General features: G+C 47.1%; 1 protein-coding gene and 1 long non-coding RNA gene across 3 annotated transcripts in view; one reads left to right on the forward strand and one right to left on the reverse strand.

Moving 5' to 3' along the window:
• LOC147360219 (uncharacterized) overlaps window positions 1-13,886 on the reverse strand; it is a 71,798-nt gene extending 57,912 nt beyond the window's left edge. Inside the window, exon 1 of one of the 2 annotated variants that reach the window (XR_015139009.1) lies at window positions 13,485-13,882. This is a non-coding gene — a long non-coding RNA (uncharacterized LOC147360219). Of the gene's footprint in view, window positions 1-13,484 lie in introns of both variants that reach the window. The other variant, XR_015139010.1, reaches the window with a different exon arrangement.
• Window positions 13,887-16,016: 2,130 nt separating this feature from the next.
• Window positions 16,017-16,397, forward strand: LOC147360220 (histone H2B type 1-C/E/F/G/I-like). Its single transcript, XM_086335164.1, has one exon. It carries the CDS (start codon window positions 16,017-16,019, stop codon window positions 16,395-16,397), a length of 381 nt encoding a protein of 126 aa, XP_086191290.1.
• The last annotated feature ends 2,032 nt before the right edge of the window (window positions 16,398-18,429 follow it).

The raw sequence follows: 18,429 nt of genomic DNA on the forward strand, positions 1-18,429 counted from the left end.
TTACCTGTAGTTCTGGTTTCAAGAAATCACTGCCAAGACCAATATCATGAAGATGTTTCCCTATGTTTTCTTCTATGAGTTTTATGGTTTTAAGCCTCATATTTGTCTTTAATCCACCTAGAATTGATTCTTGTGTATAAGTATCCAACTTCATTCTTTTGCATGTGGATATCCAGTTTTCCCAGCATCATTTGTTGAAGAGACTATCCTTTCTCCATTGTGAATTCCTGGCACTCTTATCAAAGGTCCATATATACAGCTGATCATATATGCATGGGTGTATGTCTGGGATCTCAATTCTTTTCCATTGCTCATATGTCTGTTTTTATATCTGTACCACATTGTTTTCATCACTGTTGTTTTGCAATGTAATTTAATATCAGAAAGTGTGAAGCCTCCAGCTTTGTACTTCTTTCTCAAGATTGATTTGGCTACTCAGGATCCTTTATGGTTCTATATGAATTTTAGGAGTATTTTTCCTATGTCTGAAAAAATATTCCAGTGGGATTTTAATAGGATCTGCATTGAATCAGTAGATCCCTTGAATAGTATGGACATTTTAACAATATTAAGTATTCTGATCCATGGACATGGGATATCATCCCATTAACTTGTGCCTTATTTGCCTTCTCATCTACAGTGCCGCATTATTGGCAATGGCAAAGATGCGGAAGCAGCCTGTATGTCCACTGATGAATGAATGAAGAAAATGTGGTATGCAGACCCAAAGGAACGTTACTCAGCTTTTTAAAAAAGGAAAGCCTCCTATGTCCAACAACATGCAAGAACTTGGAGGACACCATGCTCAGTGAAAGAAGCTAATTACAGAAGACAAATATTGTGAGATTCTATTTATATGAAGAATCTAAAATAGACAACTGAAGCAGAGTAGAAGGGCAGTTGCCAGCAGCTGGGGTAAGGGAGAAAGAAAGAGCTCCAAGTCAATGAACAGAGTTTCGGTCAGGCAAGATGAATACCTTCTACAGATCTGCTGGACAACCACGTGCGCATAGATGACAATACTGTATATTCAAAATTGTGTTAAGAGAGCAGATCGCATATAAAGTGTTCTTACCACAGTTTAAAATGGGGAGATCAAAGTATCTAAATAAATATTTCTCTTAAAAAGATAGGAAAATGGCCAATAAGCAGGTGAAAAATGCTCTCATTAGCCGTTAAGGAAATGCAAATCACAAGCACAATGAGCTTCAAAAGCACACTTCACACCCACCAGGATGGCTATACTCAAAACAGGCACATAATACCAAGCACTGGCAATGATGTGGAGAAACTAGAACTCTTGTACGTGGTGGGGACCACTGTGAAGTGGCGCAGCCACTCTGTAAAACAGTCTGGTTGTTATTCAAAGGATTGGCCACAGAGTTACAGTATAACTCAGCAATTCCAATCTGGGAAAATATATACTCAAGAAAAATGAAAAGAGAAATGAAAACATATATCCATGTAAGAATTTGCACATGAATATTCGGAGAAACATTATTCATAATAACTAAGAAGTAGAAACAATCCAGATGTCTGTCAACTGATGAATGAATAAATTGTGATATAGTCATAAAAGAGAATATCATTCAATAAAAAGTAATGAAGTACTGATAATACTATGAGATGGTTAAACCTTGAAAACATTATACTCAGTGAAAGAAGGCATTCAAAAGACTGCCTATTATATGATTCCATTTATATGAGATGTCCAGAATAGACAAATCTACAGAGATAAAAGTAAATTAGTGGTTGCTTAGGGCAAGGAGAGTAGGGAGGAATGGGGAGATAACTGCTAATGTGTATAGGATTTCTTTTTGAAGTGATGAAAATGTTCCAAAGTTGATTATGCTGATGATTGCCCAACTCTACGGATATACTAAAAATCACTGAATTGTATATTTTAAATGGTGAATTGTATGATATATGAATTGTATCTCAATAAAGCTATTTTTAAAAAATTCAATGGAATGGAGGTGCTTGTTTAAAAATCAGGATTTCCAGGCCACACAAAAGTATTTACTTCACATTGGGGCCCAGAAATCTGCATTTTTGGCAAGCTAAGATTCCAATACACTTTGAGAGCTACTGCCCTAGGAACAGGGGAAATATTTTTTTTTTTCAGTTAACTGCACTTAGGCCCTGGGGGCTGATTCTTTATTTTATAGAAGTAGCTTCAGATTTCCTTTAAGAATTCTATTTATGAAACTTGCCTTCAGCCTAGCAGAAGTTATTAAGGTGCTAACAGAGGGGTTTTATGATTTTAATTAGAAACAGGCAGTGGAGCCCATGTAAAACTTCCCTATTGACTTTGCAGTAAAGGTCCCTGTTCTCCAAAGAACAGGCCAAGAGACATGGGAAGGGCCTTCTGGAATGGCGGGAAACCATGATTTGCTAAGAACCTACTGCCTGCTGAGAGGTTCAACATCACCCTCATACCTGCGAGGTGGACACTGTCTGGCTCTGTTTGGCTCAAACAATTTAAGGGTCTAATTCCAAGCCATAACGATCAGCAAACATTTCAGTTATATTTTGCTGCATTAAAAGCTACCCTAAAACTTAGGGGTCTTAAAACGACTATTTTATTATGCTTATGTACTCTGCGGATCGGGAATTAGGCAGGGCAGAGGCGGGGTGGGTTGTCTGTATTCCTTCACGTCCAGGTGTCCTGAGTTTCCTCACAATATGACAGCTTCAGTACTTCTATGTCATGGTTGAGGGAACAAAATGTGACTATCACAAAAGAACCAGGAGAAAGCTCTATCTCCCCTTGTGACCTGCCCTTGCAAGTCACAAAGCAACACTTGCATCCTACTCTGCTGGTCATCCAGTCACAAAGTAAATCCGGGTTCAAGGAAAGGGGCAGACCCCACTTTAATGTGAGGACCATCAGAGAATTTGCAGGCATATTCTGAGCCTATATCTGGGCTCCTCCTCAAGATTCAGGAAGAACTGACTTTTCCCATAAGAAAAACATCATGTCTGATTTTTTATTATGAACTGTATTAGTCAGGGGTTCATCCTTTTTTTCATGAAATTAAAAGACACTTTCTCCTTGGAAGAAAAGCTATGACCAACCTAGACAGCATATTAAAAAGCAGAGACATTACTTGGCCAACAAAGGTCCATCTAGTCAAAGCTATGGTTTTTCCAGTAGTCATGTATGGATGTAAGAGTTGAACTATAAAGAAAGCTGAGTGCTGAAGAATTGATGCTTTTTTTTTTTTTAAACTTTACATAATTGTATTAGTTTTGCCAAATATCAAAATGAATCCATCACAGGTATACATGTGCTCCCCATCCTGAACCCTCCTCCCTCCTCCCTCCCCATACCATCCCTCTGGGTCGTCCCAGTGCACTAGCCCCAAGCATCCAGTATCATGCATTGAACCTGGACTGGCATCTCGTTTCATACATGATATTTTACATGTTTCAATGCCATTCTCCCAAATCTTCCCACCCTCTCCCTCTTCCACAGAGTCCATAAGACTGTTCCATACATCAGTGTCTCTTTTGCTGTGTCGTACACAGGGTTATCGTTATCATCTTTCTAAATTCCATATATATGCGTTAGTATACTGTATTGGTGTTTTTCCTTCTGGCTTACTTCACTCTGTATAATAGGTTCCAGTTTCATCCATCTCATTAGAACTGATTCAAATGTATTCTTTTTAATGGCTGAGTAATACTCCATTGTGTATATGTACCACAGCTTTCTTATCCATTCATCTGCTGATGGACATCTAGGTTGCTTCCATGTCCTGGCTACTATAAACAGTGCTGCGATGAACATTGGGGTACACGTGTCTCTTTCCCTTCTGGTTTCCTCAGTGTGTATGCCCAGCAGTGGGATTGCTGGATCATAAGGCAGTTCTATTTCCAGTTTTTTAAGGAATCGCCACACTGTTCTCCATAGTGGCTGTACTAGTTTGCATTCCCACCAACAGTGTAAGAGGGTTCCCTTTTCTCCACACCCTCTCCAACATTTATTATTTGTAGACTTTTGGATTGCAGCCATTCTGACTGGTGTGAAATGGTACCTCAGAATTGATGCTTTTGAACTGTGGTGTTGGAGAAGACTCTTGAGAGTCCCTTGGACTGCAAGGCAATCCAACTAGTCAATCCTAAAGGAAATCTGTCCTGAATATCCATTGGAAGGACTGATGCTGAAGCTGAAACTCCAATACTTTGGCCACCTGATGCAAAGAACTGACTCATTGAAAAAAATCCTGATGCTGGGAAAGACTGAAGGCGAGAGAAGGGGATGACAAAGGATGAGATGGTTGGATGGCATCACCAACTCAATGGACATGAGTTTGAGCAAGCTCTGGGAGTTGGTGATGGACAGGGAAGCATGGGGTGCTACAGTCCATGGGGTCACAAAGAGTTGGACATGACTGAGTGACTAAACTGAACTGAACATCATTTTCTTACCTCCCTCAGGGCCTAGGCCCCCTGGCCCTGCCCAGCCTCTGAGTTGCTCCTTAGAGAGAGGATCGAGGAATGAGTCAAACTCTGAGCCTCAACTTATAAAACCCAGAGAGCAGACTGGAAAGCCCAATTCCTGGTGTCTTCCTCTGCAGTGCAGAGTTGGGAGATCTTGAAGCCCTCATTCCCACCTCCCTTTCCATCCCATCTTCTCCAGGGCAGAACCTTCATTGCCTAAAGTCTGTACCAAGAGATCGATTAGGAAGGTGAGGTGGAGGAGAGATGGATAGGGAGCTGTCTCATTAGAAAAGACCCTGCTAGGAAAGATTGAAGGCAGGAGGAGAAGGGGACAACAGAGGACGAGATGGTTGGATGGCATCACTGACTCTATGGACGTGAGTGTGAGCACGCTCTTGGAGATAGTGAAGGACAGGGAAGCCTGGTGTGCTGTAGTCCATGGTGTCAAAAAGAATCGGACACGACTGAGCAACTGAATAACCACAACAATAACTGCATTACTTTGCTGTCCACCACAAACTAATACAGCATTGTAAATCAGCTATACTTCAATAAAACAAATTGTTTAAAAAAAGACTAGGAAGGTGATATCAAGCCCTGCTTCCCTTGATACTAAAAGGTAATGGCCATGGATTTTAAGATGAGCCTCTAGGACCCAGTATCACTCAGGAAAGACATCGGACAAATTTCCCAGGATAATTAATTAAGAGTAGCTGTTTAACTGTAACCTCAATGCTCAGGATCTTGTCCTTATCCATAACTAAATGTTGTGGCCATCCCTCAAGGCTAGACTCTCATTCACCAAGCTTACAATAAGTTGATGCCTATACTCAAATGCCATCATTTAAATTTACCATGAGAAGTGCAATGGCTACATCAGCCATTATCTATCCATAGGGAATCTCTAGGGGAAGCCAATTCATCAGCAGACAGTTGTCATGTGATTTGGACTCAATGCAAGTGGAGCTGACTATGCGACAGGGTAAAGTGACAAGTTGGATGGCGAGAGTGTAGTGGTCTGTCTCCTAAGGAGGTGCTTATCTCAGCAGCAAACTCTCTGACAGGACAGACAGCAATCCCCCAAAGGAGATCACACATTCTCAGACAACAGCCTTCAGGGCCTCCTCTTTGCTAGACTGGGGCTCATTCTAGCCCTTGACCCTTACTCCATCAAGTCAATACATTTTCTTTAGACACGGCAGTGGCCCCCACTGGGCTGAACCAAAGATCTTTTCCCATTCCTGGTCCACTATGTCGTCAATTTTCTTCATTGGAGTGTAATTGCTTTACAGTTCTGCGTTAGTTCCTACTGCACAGCAAAGTGCATCAGCTCTAGGGATACACATATCCCCACACTTTTGGATTTCCTTCCCATTTACATCAACACTGAGCTGAGAGTTCCTAGTATCAACAGTGTATACATTAAAAGACATTATATATTTAATGTAGGGCTTCCCTGGTGGCTCAGTAATAGAGAATCCACCTGCCAATGTAGAAGACATGGGTTCGATCCCTGGTTGGGGAGATCCTTTGGAGAAGGAAATGGCAACCCACTCCAGTATTCTTGCCTGGGAAACACCATGGACAGAGGAGTGGGACGGGTACAGTAAATGGAATTGCAAAAGAGTTGGACACAACTTAGTGATGAAACAAAACAACAATTTAAGGCAACCTCGCAAACAGGGCTTTCTTGATCTTGGCCAGTTATTTTTTCACACTAAATTTCCATTTTCCCCCGGAGAAGCCGGGTAGGTCTGATATAAGAATTAGCTCACATGGTACAGTGCAGGGCTCACAGGAGGCACTCAGTAAATGGGAGCCAGTGATTCCACGTGATACATGAGTGACGGTATCAGATACCCCAGCTCATTTCAGGGATATGAACTGCCATCCCTGGTCGCCATGGTGGCCCCAGAGGAAATGAGTCCCTTAGGCATGTTTCTGTGGCTGCAGGCGAGCCAGGCACCCTGGCTACACCCCCACCCGATCCCCCACCCTCCCCCGCAAACACACACCCTTTCATATGACAACCTTTTCAGTGTGTACACGTAACCAGCTGTGTTCCTCCTTAGCCTAACAAAACAAATTGATCAAGAGTCAATGCAGGTCCTAATTACAGGCTCTGCACTGGAAGATTGATGGCGGAAGATGAAGAGGGAAGCAGAGGCCCTTGATGGGCGCCTGTAATGAGGTGTCACTGGTTCCCACTCTAAGTCGTTTATAAACATGGTCTCCCGTCTGCGGCTGTCAGCATCCCCGCCAGAGCTTAATGAGCTGCTCCTTCCTGCCCCGGGGTTAATGTCAGAAGCTGATCATGTTTTCTGCTGCAAGAGGCACTGCCTGATGGTTGGTGACTTTCATCTACAAATGTCCCCATTCTCTCAGGAAATGCTTTTCCCAAAACTCCTGGCAAGCATAGGCACGGAATTTCCCATCAGGCCTCTTGATATCCAGCATGTGCCACTGCTGAATTCTCCATTGGCAGCCTCTTGCCTTGGCTTGGGTGGATTCAGGAGACATGTCAGGCAAGCCTAGAGTTTGGGTCCTGAAGCGAAGTGGTTAATAAGGGAGACTTGGCATCTGACTTTGCAGGTTTGGATCCTGGCTCCACTATTCACTAGTTACATGACCTATCTAGGTCTCAGCTTCCTCATCTGTATATTGAGAGCAAAAAGAGATAAAAGAAGGCCCTTCCATTTGGGGCAGCAGCACTGAGTGCTATGTCTTAGCACCCTGGCTATTATCAGCTGTAGCTAATAAACCGTCTATGGACTTGGAGAGACCCCAGATCAAAAGACCATCCATAGACCTAACTGAAGGCTCTGTCTTGACCAATACACAGCAAGACTTATATTAACTGACCATGTACAAACCAACAGATGCATCTGTCCAATCCAGGGTGCAAATGGCAATTCCTAATTCACATAGTAACAAACTTCCCTTCCCTAACACGTAAAACCCCCTGACATTTTCCCTTCCAGAAGCCACCTGATGAATTTCCTCCACTGCATGTCTTCCCTTGACAAATAAGTCAGCGGTGCTCAACTTTCTAATTGGGGTAGTAGTGCTTGTTTTCCCTTTAATAACACCTCTTTCATTAACAGTACTTTCTCATGTAGGCATAAGGCTCCCCAAAGATGTCCATGTCCTAATCCTCAAGGATCTGCATGTCAAGTCACCTAAAAAAGGATAATCAAGACGGCAGATGGAATTAAGCTTGCTGATCTCATGATAAACAGATTAGCCTGCATGATCCTAGTGGGCCCAATGTAAACACATGCATTTCTAAAGGGGGAAGAGGGAGGCAGGGGAGAACCAAAGTGTTGGCAGCTGAGAAGAACTCAACTGATACTGCTGGCTTTGAAGATGGAAGGGATCATGAGCCAAGAAATGCAGGTGCCCTCCAGAAACTAGCAATGGCAAGGAAATGAATCTCCCCTAGAGCTTCCAAAAAGGAAGACAGGCCTGCCAAAACCTTGATTTTAGCCTAGTGAGAATCAGACTCCTGAGCTCCAGAATCGCAGAACAGTAAGTCTGTGCAGTTTTAAGCCATTGTTTCTGGTGCTTTATCACAGCTGGCACGGGAGATGAATACAAGTATCCCCCTCATGGGGTTTTTGGTGACCTCTGTACAGGTAAAGTGCTCAGGCCCATGCCTGGCAAATCCTAAATATTCATTTACTATTACTAAGAATTTTAATAATTCTCATCAATTTCTTCATTATAGAGCTTCTCACCTCCTCTCTCCCTCTGACCATTCCCACAGCTCAACTCCAGTCAACAGAAGTGACCTTTCCTGAGCACTTCCTATGACCAGGCACCAGCACTTGGCACGTGCCCTCCTCCGTGGGTGAGTGTTCTGGAATCACCCTCTCTAGAAAGCCAGACCAAGTCTGTGCTTCAGTGATGTTGAGAGCCCTGTTACAAATTATCAGCCAACTGGGGTATCTGAACGAGCATCATCAATTACACTCACCCCACCCTGCTCCAAGCACAAGCATGAGGCACCACTCTGTGAGGCTCTCCCATCGTCGTCTGCCAGGGGAGCTGAGCTGGCCTCTTCTCGTCCCGACCCCCGAGCTCTCGGCTCATCCCCTCCTTTCAGAACCAACGGCCCCATGATTTCCTTATTTGTCTGCCTCCTCGTTTGACTGTGTGATCCCCTGGAGAAGGGATAGGCTACCCACTCCAGTATTCTCAGGCTTCCCTTGTGGCTCAGCTGGTAAAGAATCCACCTGCAATGCAGGACACCTGGATTTGATCCCTGGGTTGGGAAGATCCCCTGGAGAAGGGAAAGGCTACCCACTCCAGTATTGTGGCCTGGAGAATTCCATGGACTATATATATAGCCCACGGGGTCACAAAGAGTCAGACATGACTGAGCGACTTTCATTTTCAGGTTAGTCACAGCTAGTGCCTAGCCCTGACAGGCGAGTGTCAGCAAGTTTTTGCTGCATGAAGGAGGGTGAAGGTATAGATCATGTTTATTTGTTCCTTGAAAGAAGCAGGAGCTCCCGACACCCATGCTGAGATCAATAGCTTGGGCTCTTCCAAGGTCCTTTCCAGAGCCAGGACCAGGGTGAGGCAAGAGAAGATCCCAGGGTGTGAAATTTAACGAGGCGCTACCTCCCCAGGACTGACCCCGCACTGGGACAGACTCGAGAGTGAGCACTCCTGACGTCTGACACCCTGGTGTCCCAGCCCCACCCACTGCCGTCAGGGACTGGGTCACCAGGCACTGTCACTGGAGCTTGAAGAAAATCTCATTACACACACTGAGAGATGACGAGTTTAGCCTGGATATTGGTAGGGGTAATGCTAGGCTGTGATAACAGGGCTTCCTAGGTGGTGCTAGTGCAGGAGACATAAGAGATGCAGGTGCACTCCCTGGGTTGGGAAGATCCCCTGGAGAAGGAAATGGCAACCCACTTCAGTATTCTCGCCTGGAGAATCCTATGGACAGAGGAGCCTGGTAGGCTACATTCTATGGGGTCACACAGAGTTGGACACAACTGAAGCGACATAGTACACAGGCTGTGATAATAAATTTATCCTGAAATTTTAGTGGCTTAACACAGCAGCTGATTTCTCACTCACATGCCATGTCCACAGTGGCTCAGCGAGGGGCTCTGAGGGGTCTAGAGAAGTGATTCTCAAACCTTGGCGTGTAGAAGCATTAGCTAGGACTTTGGCTAAAAATTCAAGTTCTTCATCCCTACCCCCAAGCTTCTGGTTTGCTAGGGCTTGGGAAAGCCCAGGCAAGTTTTTTTTCACATTCACCAGGTAATTCAGATGCAGGTGCTCTGTGATCCAGCCAGATAAGCCCTTTTGACCACAAATGGGTAGAAGCTGGGGCACAAATGGCCTGACCCCTGAGTACTCTGAGGTCATGGCCCCTCACATGGATCCAGTAAAAGAGTGGGAGTTTTGGTAACCTTCCTGAAGGTACAGACTGGGATGGGCTGGTCTTAAGTGAGGATGGCCATCACTGGGTATTCTCAACGGGTAACTGTAGCATAAGGCATGGAACCCCTGTTGTAAAGACAACTGTAGCCAGTGGGGAGCGGGCCACCCATCCCCAGAGAGCCTGACACCACACCCTGGGCATCTCTAAGTCAGGAGGGCTTGGCACTGGACAAAGCAAATTCTGCAGCATGAGCTGCTGTGAGTTGGAAGACAATCTAGAATTGAGTACAGTTGAAAACACTGATGATAAAGCTGGTCTTCGAGGCGGAAGGCAATGACCCCCAAGGTGTGGTAACCCCATTTTATGCAACATAGGAAGAAATGTTTCACAGCAGCTGGTATGAGAGAGAACTCGTTCATAACCAGGGGTCTCCTGTGTTAAAAAGCAGTTCTGATGGGCACCTTGGGGGTCGAAGTGAGCAAGATACCAGGGGACAGGCAAAGCATGGAAATGATTCCAAATAACCAAAAATAAGTAAAAGGAAAGGGAAGGAGAAAGGCTGAGGGAGGCCTCCAGGAAGAAGATGAGTGGGAAGAGAATCCGAGTACGCTTTAAAAAAAAAAAAAAAAAAGTGTGTTTCTGAGATGGTTTGCTGCGTGTGTGTGCTCGGTTACTCAGTCGTGCTCGACTGTGTGTGATGCCACGAACTGTAGCCCGCCATGCTCCTCTGTTCATGGATTTTCCCAGGCAAGAAAACTGGAGGGGGCTGTCATTTCCTACTCCAAGGCATCTTCCCAACCCAGGGATCAAACCCGCATCTCTTGTGTCTCATTGGCAAGCAGATTCCTTACCACCGCACCACCTGGGAATGAAAGCACATGCTCGGTCTTATCTCCAGAAAAACCTCCACTGCTCACCCATGTCAGGCAGGCTGGGTTTTCTTCTGGGGGGGGCGGGTGGAAAGCTCCCACCTCGGAAGGGCTGAGCCCTGTGTCAAGAGTGCAAATCCACAGGCAGCGAGCCATTCTCCCTGCTCCACTCTGGACCACGCTGCAGTTAGAGGCTCTGGCCCCTCCAATGGTTCTGGAAGGACTCCCAGACTGTCTTAGCAGAGCAAGAGGCAGTCACACCTGGAGATGCCAATGAAGCCACCCCAGTGTCTGGCAGGACTGAGAGGGACAGGGGTGATTAGCCAAAGACTGTGCCTGCCAGGACATGTGTGTAACCCAGGAAGTGGGCTTGATGCCATGTGCAGGTGAGGTGGCCCCTGGGAGCTCTCCAAATATCGGGGGCCAGGTGAGCTTATGGGGCTTGGAGCTAATGCACATGCAAGAAGCAGCTGGGAGCCGGGGTAATAGCCTAAACAATTGACCATGAGAGTAAATGTAATAATAATAATAGTAGTAGTAGTTGATGCCTATGTAGATCTATTAGATACATGTCTTATTATCCACCCCACAATAAATTGTGACTTAAGTATATAATTGTCCCCATTTTGTGGGAAAAAAAAAAAACCTGAGCCCAGGGAGAGCAAGTTTCTCAGGGGTACACAGCCTACAACAGCAAGCCCATTACTTGAATGTGAGCAGCGTGTCTTCAATATCTATGTTCTAAACCACTACAATCTGATATATGCAAAAGTGCTTTATTAAATAAATAAACGTTGCTGAGCCATGTTACGTAGCACAAGGCTCCTGAATGTCTAGACAAGAGCTATTAAAACATAAGAAAGCAAAAACCAACCCTTCGCTCTTAAGGACTTTCAGAGAGACTGAGAAATTTTTGACTTCAAGAAACCCCCACCTTGCCTACAACCTTCCCCTGAAGTGGGCAAAAATGTTCACCAGGCCCAACATCTCTGCCCTGTTTCATAAAAATAATAATTGCCATTCCAGGCACTTCTCTTTGGCAGATTTTTTAAAAGGCAATCAATCCTTAGGAATTGCTATAAACCAGATCAAGCATTGTTTATACCCAGGAAATCACAGACCTGGGCAAAGAAGACAAAAACAGAAGCCTGGAGGGTCAGTACTTGAGCTTTTGCAGCACCAAGAATCAGTAAATAGAGATGATTTCGGTACAAGAGGGAAAGTGAGCACAAACCAATACAGAAGTCAGCAGGAGATGCCAAAAAGAATATGAGTTGAGTTTCAGAAGCTGAGGATCCCTTGTGAGCACAGCCAGGAGGAGGAGAAGCCGCAGCAGGCAGTCTGGCCAAATCTGCAGAGCCCCGCCCACTGGAAAGCCCCTGGTCCCAGGCGCAAAGGCTCTGCCCAGCGTCTGAAACACGGCACTGAAACGCCTCCTCCAGGTGACTCAGGGCCCAAAGGTCAAAGCAACCCAGGCTTTGCCTGCACCGTTAGCCAAAGGCCCGGCCCCTGCCGGCCTGTGATGTGTCCCACCAGCTCTGCCAAGGGAAGGAGATGGCATGGGAACATGCCCTGCCTGGTATGAGAAAGGCTTTCCTGATTTCTGTGTCTGCATTTCATCTTTGCTGATATGTTTATGTCAGATCTTGATCATCCCACTTGCCTATAATTTAGGCTGTTTTCCTTCCAAACACACTAAATACATGTTATTACTAAGAAATTGAGTTCTCAATTTACACTGTTTTGCACTCATTTCGTAAAACATCTTGGTGACGTTTCAGTGTGAACCACAAAGCCAACCCTGACGGTGTTGGATCTGGACCATGAAGGAAGCCAGCAGACATCCTAAAGAGCTCCTTGAGAGATGTTCAGATCTCTATAGTCATCTTTGGATCCATAAATGCTAGGAACCACAAAGAAAGGCAAAAGGGGCCTTTGTGCAACATTTAAAAAATCCAGATAAGCAGACCTCAGGCCAGCCCATCCTGACTGCCAAACACCCCAACTGTCTACCCTGACTCCCATATTCTGTCCTGGCTATTTCCCACGGCTGAACGCTCTCACACAACCTAAAGATGTCTCTTGTGCTATATTTCCCTTGAAGAATGGAGCACTTGGACCTTAACTAGAACAGCAACAAATTTCCTCTGGAGACTGTGCTCTCAGCAGCAAAACAGGAGGCAGATTAATCCAGGCAGCCAAGTCTCTGTAGTCAGACAACTCCGCTCATCATCCCCCCACACCCTGCAAACACAGCAGGACTCCATACCTGGGCGGAGGAGGGGGTAGAAGGGTACTCAGGGAGCCATGGAAGCCTTCCCAGCACTCAGTGCGAATCCCACACTCCTCTCTGCCCACGTTCACAGCCACTTCCCACTGAGTACCAGGGCCAGATTTCTCCCCCTGGAGCCCTCCATGTTTGCCCTAGCTCAATCATCTTCCTGCTCCCTTGCATCTGCCCCAAGGCAGGTGCCCTTCCACCCGCATTCCACCTTACCCATCCTTCCAGGACCCGCTCAAACCTCTTCTCCTCCACGATTCCCTCAGGCATCCCCTACCTACCCCGTGAGGCCTGGTGGTGATGCAGTGAATGCAAGCAGTCGGAGTGCTCAGAAGGGCCCATCAATGTTAGCTTTGGTGGCCGGCAGCCCCCTTCCCTCCCAGAAGGTAGGGCCATGCCTCCCACGCCACGGCACTCCATGCCTCGCCCAGCATTCCACCTGGTCACAACAGCTGAACTGAGTCAAACCACAATCACCCACCTCCGTCTTCCTCCAAGCCATGCACCTCCAGCCAGCAGGAAGATTTTTGCCAAACGCAGTCAAATGACACGTCCTCACGTCCCAAGATTGCAAAAATCACAACAGTTTAGCCATCTCACTCCATCGTGCATTTCACAGGTGGGGACAGAGGAGCAGAGAGACCAAGAAACTCTCCGGGAGTCCCACGGTAATTACAGGTCCTCTCTGCCTGACTGTCCCAGCAGGGTGGCCGCCCTTGTCTGCTTCTCCCCTTCTGCTCCAGTCCTCGCTCCTGGGACGTTGTTGGGCATTGCTCACAAACCAGGGGGTGATATTTGACTCCCAGCTCCCGCTGATGGCCGCCACTCAGCACGCGAGGAGCAGAGCGCTTATGAGAGGCTCCTCCTTCTGGTGGGAGGGTCCTCTGTGCCCGCCCCACATCACTGGCTGCAGCTGTGGGCCCAGAATCCCTTGTAGGTTGGGCTGCATCGGCGCTAGGGGTCAGTGCCACGTGAACTCTGCACCAACTGGGGGCTGGGCGATCAGCGGCAGGTTCACATCTGCCGAATCTGCCAACTCCTTTTACCCTCACAGCCCGCACAGCAAGGCAGCATCTCTCTGCTGTCTACAGATGAAGGTGATGAGGCCAGGGGCCGGGGGAAGAACCGACTTGATCCCCTTTGCACAGTTCACTGGGAGGCTCCCAAGATGCGTGTGTCAGTGGAAACGATCAGTGCATAAGTGAGAACCGGATTTGCCCATCGGTTCTGCTGTGTGGTTCTGGGGGAGCGATTGCTTACTGCCACACTCAGTTTCCCATCTGAACCATGAAGACTTGGTCAGAGGATCTACAAGAGAGGGTCCTTTCAGCTCTGACATCACCACAAAAAGGGCAAGCCTGTATATATGGCAACCCATAAACCAGGCCTGCCATATATGGGGTCGCACAGAGTTGGACACGACTGAAGTGACTTAGCAGCAGCAGCAGCAGCAGCCACCCCCAAATGAGTCATTTCAGCTGCAGATCTAGGGGTCTCAGTTAGTTCAGTTCAGTTGTGTCCAACTCCTTGTGAACCCATGAACTGCAGCACGCCAGGCCTCCCTGTCCATCACCAACTCCCAGAATTTACTCAAACTCATGTCCATTGAGTCGGTGATGCCATCCAACCATTTCATCCTCTGTCATTCCCTTCTCCTCCTGCTTTCAATCTTTGCCAGCATCAGGGTCTTTCAAATGAGTCAGTTCTTCACATCAGGTGGCCAAAGTATTGGAGTTTCAACTTCAGCATCAGTCCTTCCCGTGAATATTCAGGACTGATTTCCTTTAGGATTGACTGGTTGGATCTCCTTGCAGTCCAAGGGACTCTCAAGAGTCTTCTCTAGCACCACAGTTCAAAAGCATCAATTCTTCGACGCTCAGCTTTCTTTATAGTCCAACTCTCACATCCATACATGACTAGGGGTCCCACTGATTCTTTATTGCCCCTTCCATTTGGTACACTTAAAAACAAAAACAAACCTCTTTATGCTGATTTGCAAGTTTCCTCTAGGTGCAGCTGGAGGTGTTCTCTGCCCTTCCTGGGGCACCCAGCAGATCCTCCTGTGTCCTGATGCACTGTCTCCTGCTTGGCTCTGACTGTAGCCCCTTTGCTCGGAGTTTCTCTTTCCTGCTTCTTTGCCTTTTCACTCTCTCCCAGCCTGTGGCCACCCCAGGCCTAGACCTCCTAAGGATGCACTTTTTAGTGGTCTCCAGGATTCCTGCTGTTATCCATTTTTAAACCCAATCGTCATCATCTGTAAAGCACTGTTAGAGGTGGAATGAGCACCCGCTGAGAAATCAGACATCCCCAGGAAGGACGCCTGGGCTCTGCCACTCAGCAGCCTGGACAAGTTAGGTAGCTTCTCTGAGTCTCAGTTTCCCCGTCTTTAAAATGGGGCTGATGGTACCAATCCCATGGTCATGAAAACTATCAACACATAAAATCATACACATGCCTGGCACATAGCAAACTGTCAATAAGCTTCAGCTGTGAGTCTTATGAAAGCGTTTGCCACCCAATGAGAAGTAAGCAGATTCTCTTGACACCTCGCTCTCACATTCCCTTGTCCTACCCCAGAGGTCATCTACAGTTTCCATGTGCACCAATGGCTGCAGGACAGTGCTGGGGAGTTAGTGGCCCAGGAACAGGAGAAGTCACCGAGGAAGGGGAGTTGGCTGATGCATTTCTGAGCTTCCTCACCCCAGCCCATCAATCCTGAGCTGGGTTCCAGCTCACCTGTCCCAGTACTCCAGGAGGATGGAGCTGCAGTTACACAGCCAGAACCTGCTCCCTGCTCACCATCTCCCCTCAGTCACAGTTCATCCTGCTGTCCCCACCCCCATAAACGACTTGCACCCAGACCTTTACCTCAAGGTCTACTTTGGGAAGAACACAAACTAAGGCAGGAGGCCAGTTGAAAGAACATTCTATGGCCACCCAGTGAGGTTGGTGCTGTAATGGAGAGAACACAGAACTCAGGGCATCATTTCAGTTGGGTGTTGTCATTATAGACATGTGTGAACCAGCTAAGTCTGCTCCTGCCCCTAAAAAGGGCTATAAAAAAGCTGTGACCAAGGCCCAGAAGAAGGACGGCAAGAAGCGTAAGCACAGCCGCAAGGAGAGCTACTCCGTGTATGTGTATAAGGTGCTGAAGCAAGTCCATCCAGACACCGGCATCTCGTCCAAGGCCATGGGAATCATGAACTCCTTTGTCAGTGACATTTTCGAGCGCATCACTGGCAAGGCATTGCGCCTGGTGCATTACAACAAGCGCTCGACTATCACATCCAGGGAGATCCAGACTGCCGTGCGCTTGCTGCTACCTGGGGAGCTGGCCAAGCACGCCGTGTCTGAGGGCACTAAGGCTGTCACCAAGTATACCAGCTCCAAGTAAATATAATATGCCTTGCCACTGTTAACGGAGAAGGCAATGGCACCCCACTCCAGTACTCTTGCCTGGAAAATCCCATAGACAGAGGGCCTGGTGGGCTGTAGTCCATGGGGTCGCTAAGAGTCGGACACGACTGAGTGACTTCACTTTCACTTTCACTTAAAGCAACCAGTTCTGGAAGGTCCTGCTGGGAAATGGCTACATCATCCCCTAAGCTCCGGCCACTTTTACCAAGTGCCTGTTTGGTAGCAGGCACCCTGCCAGGTGCTGGCGATGGTACCCAACTCCTATCCTCCAGAATGCATGCTCTGGGGGTGAGGCAAACACTTATAACCCCTTGCATCTGTGTTGTGGTAGGAGCCTGCTCAGGGACTGGGGTGTGGTGGCCATGTCAGAGGTGTGGCCGCCAAGCTGAAGTTTGGGGGATGGATAAGCACTGGCTGGGCTGTGGGAGGGGAGGACGTAAGGCTAGGCCAGGGTGGGAGGGGGTCTCTAGATCCTCATTTATTAGAGCCATCTCCAGGGACGACAGATGTGGACACTATCCTCCATGATTAGGACTCATTAGAAGTCCTGGCTCTTGGAAGCTGGTCCTGAGCTCTCTTTTGGAAATTTCCTAGAATTTGGACTTCCCTGGTGGCTCAGACAGTAAAGTGTCTGCCTATAATGCAGGAGACCCGGCTTCAGTCCCTGGGTCAGGAAGATCCCCTGGAGAAGGAAATGGCAACCAACTCCAGTATTCTTGCCTGGTAAACCCCATGGACAGAGGAACCTGGTAAGCTACAGTCCGTGGGGTCACAAGAGTCGGACACAACTGAACAGCTTCCCTTTTCATTTTCACTTAGCATTTGGAGTGTCATGGACTGGAATTCCAGCCCTGGCTCAGCCTCCTGCTCCCTGAGTCACTGCATCTCTCTGGATCTCAGTTCATACTTCATAACTTGCAGTCAACAATGTATACGTCTCCTGACTATTATGCAGAGGCCATGAAATTCTGTAAACACACAGGGACAAGGACCACATAGTTAGTTGAAGGACACATACCTGAGAGAGCAGTGAGCACTGGAGGAGATGCTGAATGAAGATTTGAATGTGGGCTTAGCTGACCTCTTGTGTCTCAGACGTAATATGAGCTTCTTGAGAGATGCCTTTGGGATGGATGCTCAACGTGGCATCTGAGCGGTGGGGACTCCACTTGTTCTCCTAATCCTGCTTTGGATTCCAAGGTCACTTCCCTTCTGTGAACCTTCACCCCTGAGCCAGCTCCAGAGAAATTCCCAACAGGGTCCTAAAGCTCTGATGGGATTGGGATTCAAAGACCTGCTGATGGGCTAAGTGGACGTGTGACCACAGAGTCTGAATGGAGAGAATGACTAGTGTTAAAGCTCCAGAAGAGGGCTTCCCTGATGGCTCAGTGGTAAAGAATCCACCTGCTAATGCAGGAGACACGGTTTTGATCCCTGATCTGGGAAGATCCCATGTGCCTCGGAGCAACTAAGCCTGTGCACCATGACTGTTGAGTCTCTAGAGCCTGGGAGCTGCAACTACTGAAGCCAGAGCAACCTAGAGCTCATGCTCTGCAAAAGAGAAGACACTGCAATGAGAAGTCTGCACACTCAACTACAGAGCAGCCCCTACTCGCCGCTACTGGAGAAAAGCCTTTGTAGCCACAAAGACCCAGCACAGCCAAAAATAAATAAATATCTTAGATCTATAATGAACCTCATTACATTCACCCCACTTGTTTTGATATTAAAATTGGAAATCAACCAGAAGCAGCCTCATCAAGTAATTTAAACTTTTCATAGGATTTTTCAACATAACAAAAGATCACCCAGTATAAAATAATCTCATCGATCTAAAGTAACCCTTCTTATTAATGCACACCTCCACACACAGTTGGGCAGAGGAGAGGAGAGATTAGGGACTGGGGTAGAAAGTCATGGTACTTAACCCCTAGGTCAGTGCTGAGACAGCCTCTTTTCCTGGTAGCTCTTTCAGCCATCACTCTGGAGAGGACCCTACCTGAGGGTGC

This window comes from Bos grunniens, chromosome 13, assembly GCF_055505025.1.
Source record: "Bos grunniens cultivar Pamir isolate PY7600 chromosome 13, Bosgru_T2T1.0, whole genome shotgun sequence".
Taxonomy (NCBI): domain Eukaryota; kingdom Metazoa; phylum Chordata; class Mammalia; order Artiodactyla; family Bovidae; genus Bos; species Bos grunniens.

What these genes read in the sequence shown, in the direction of transcription:
- LOC147360220 (XM_086335164.1), top strand. Translation starts at nt 16,017, where the DNA reads ATGTGTGAACCAGCTAAGTCTGCTCCTGCCCCTAAAAAGGGCTATAAA.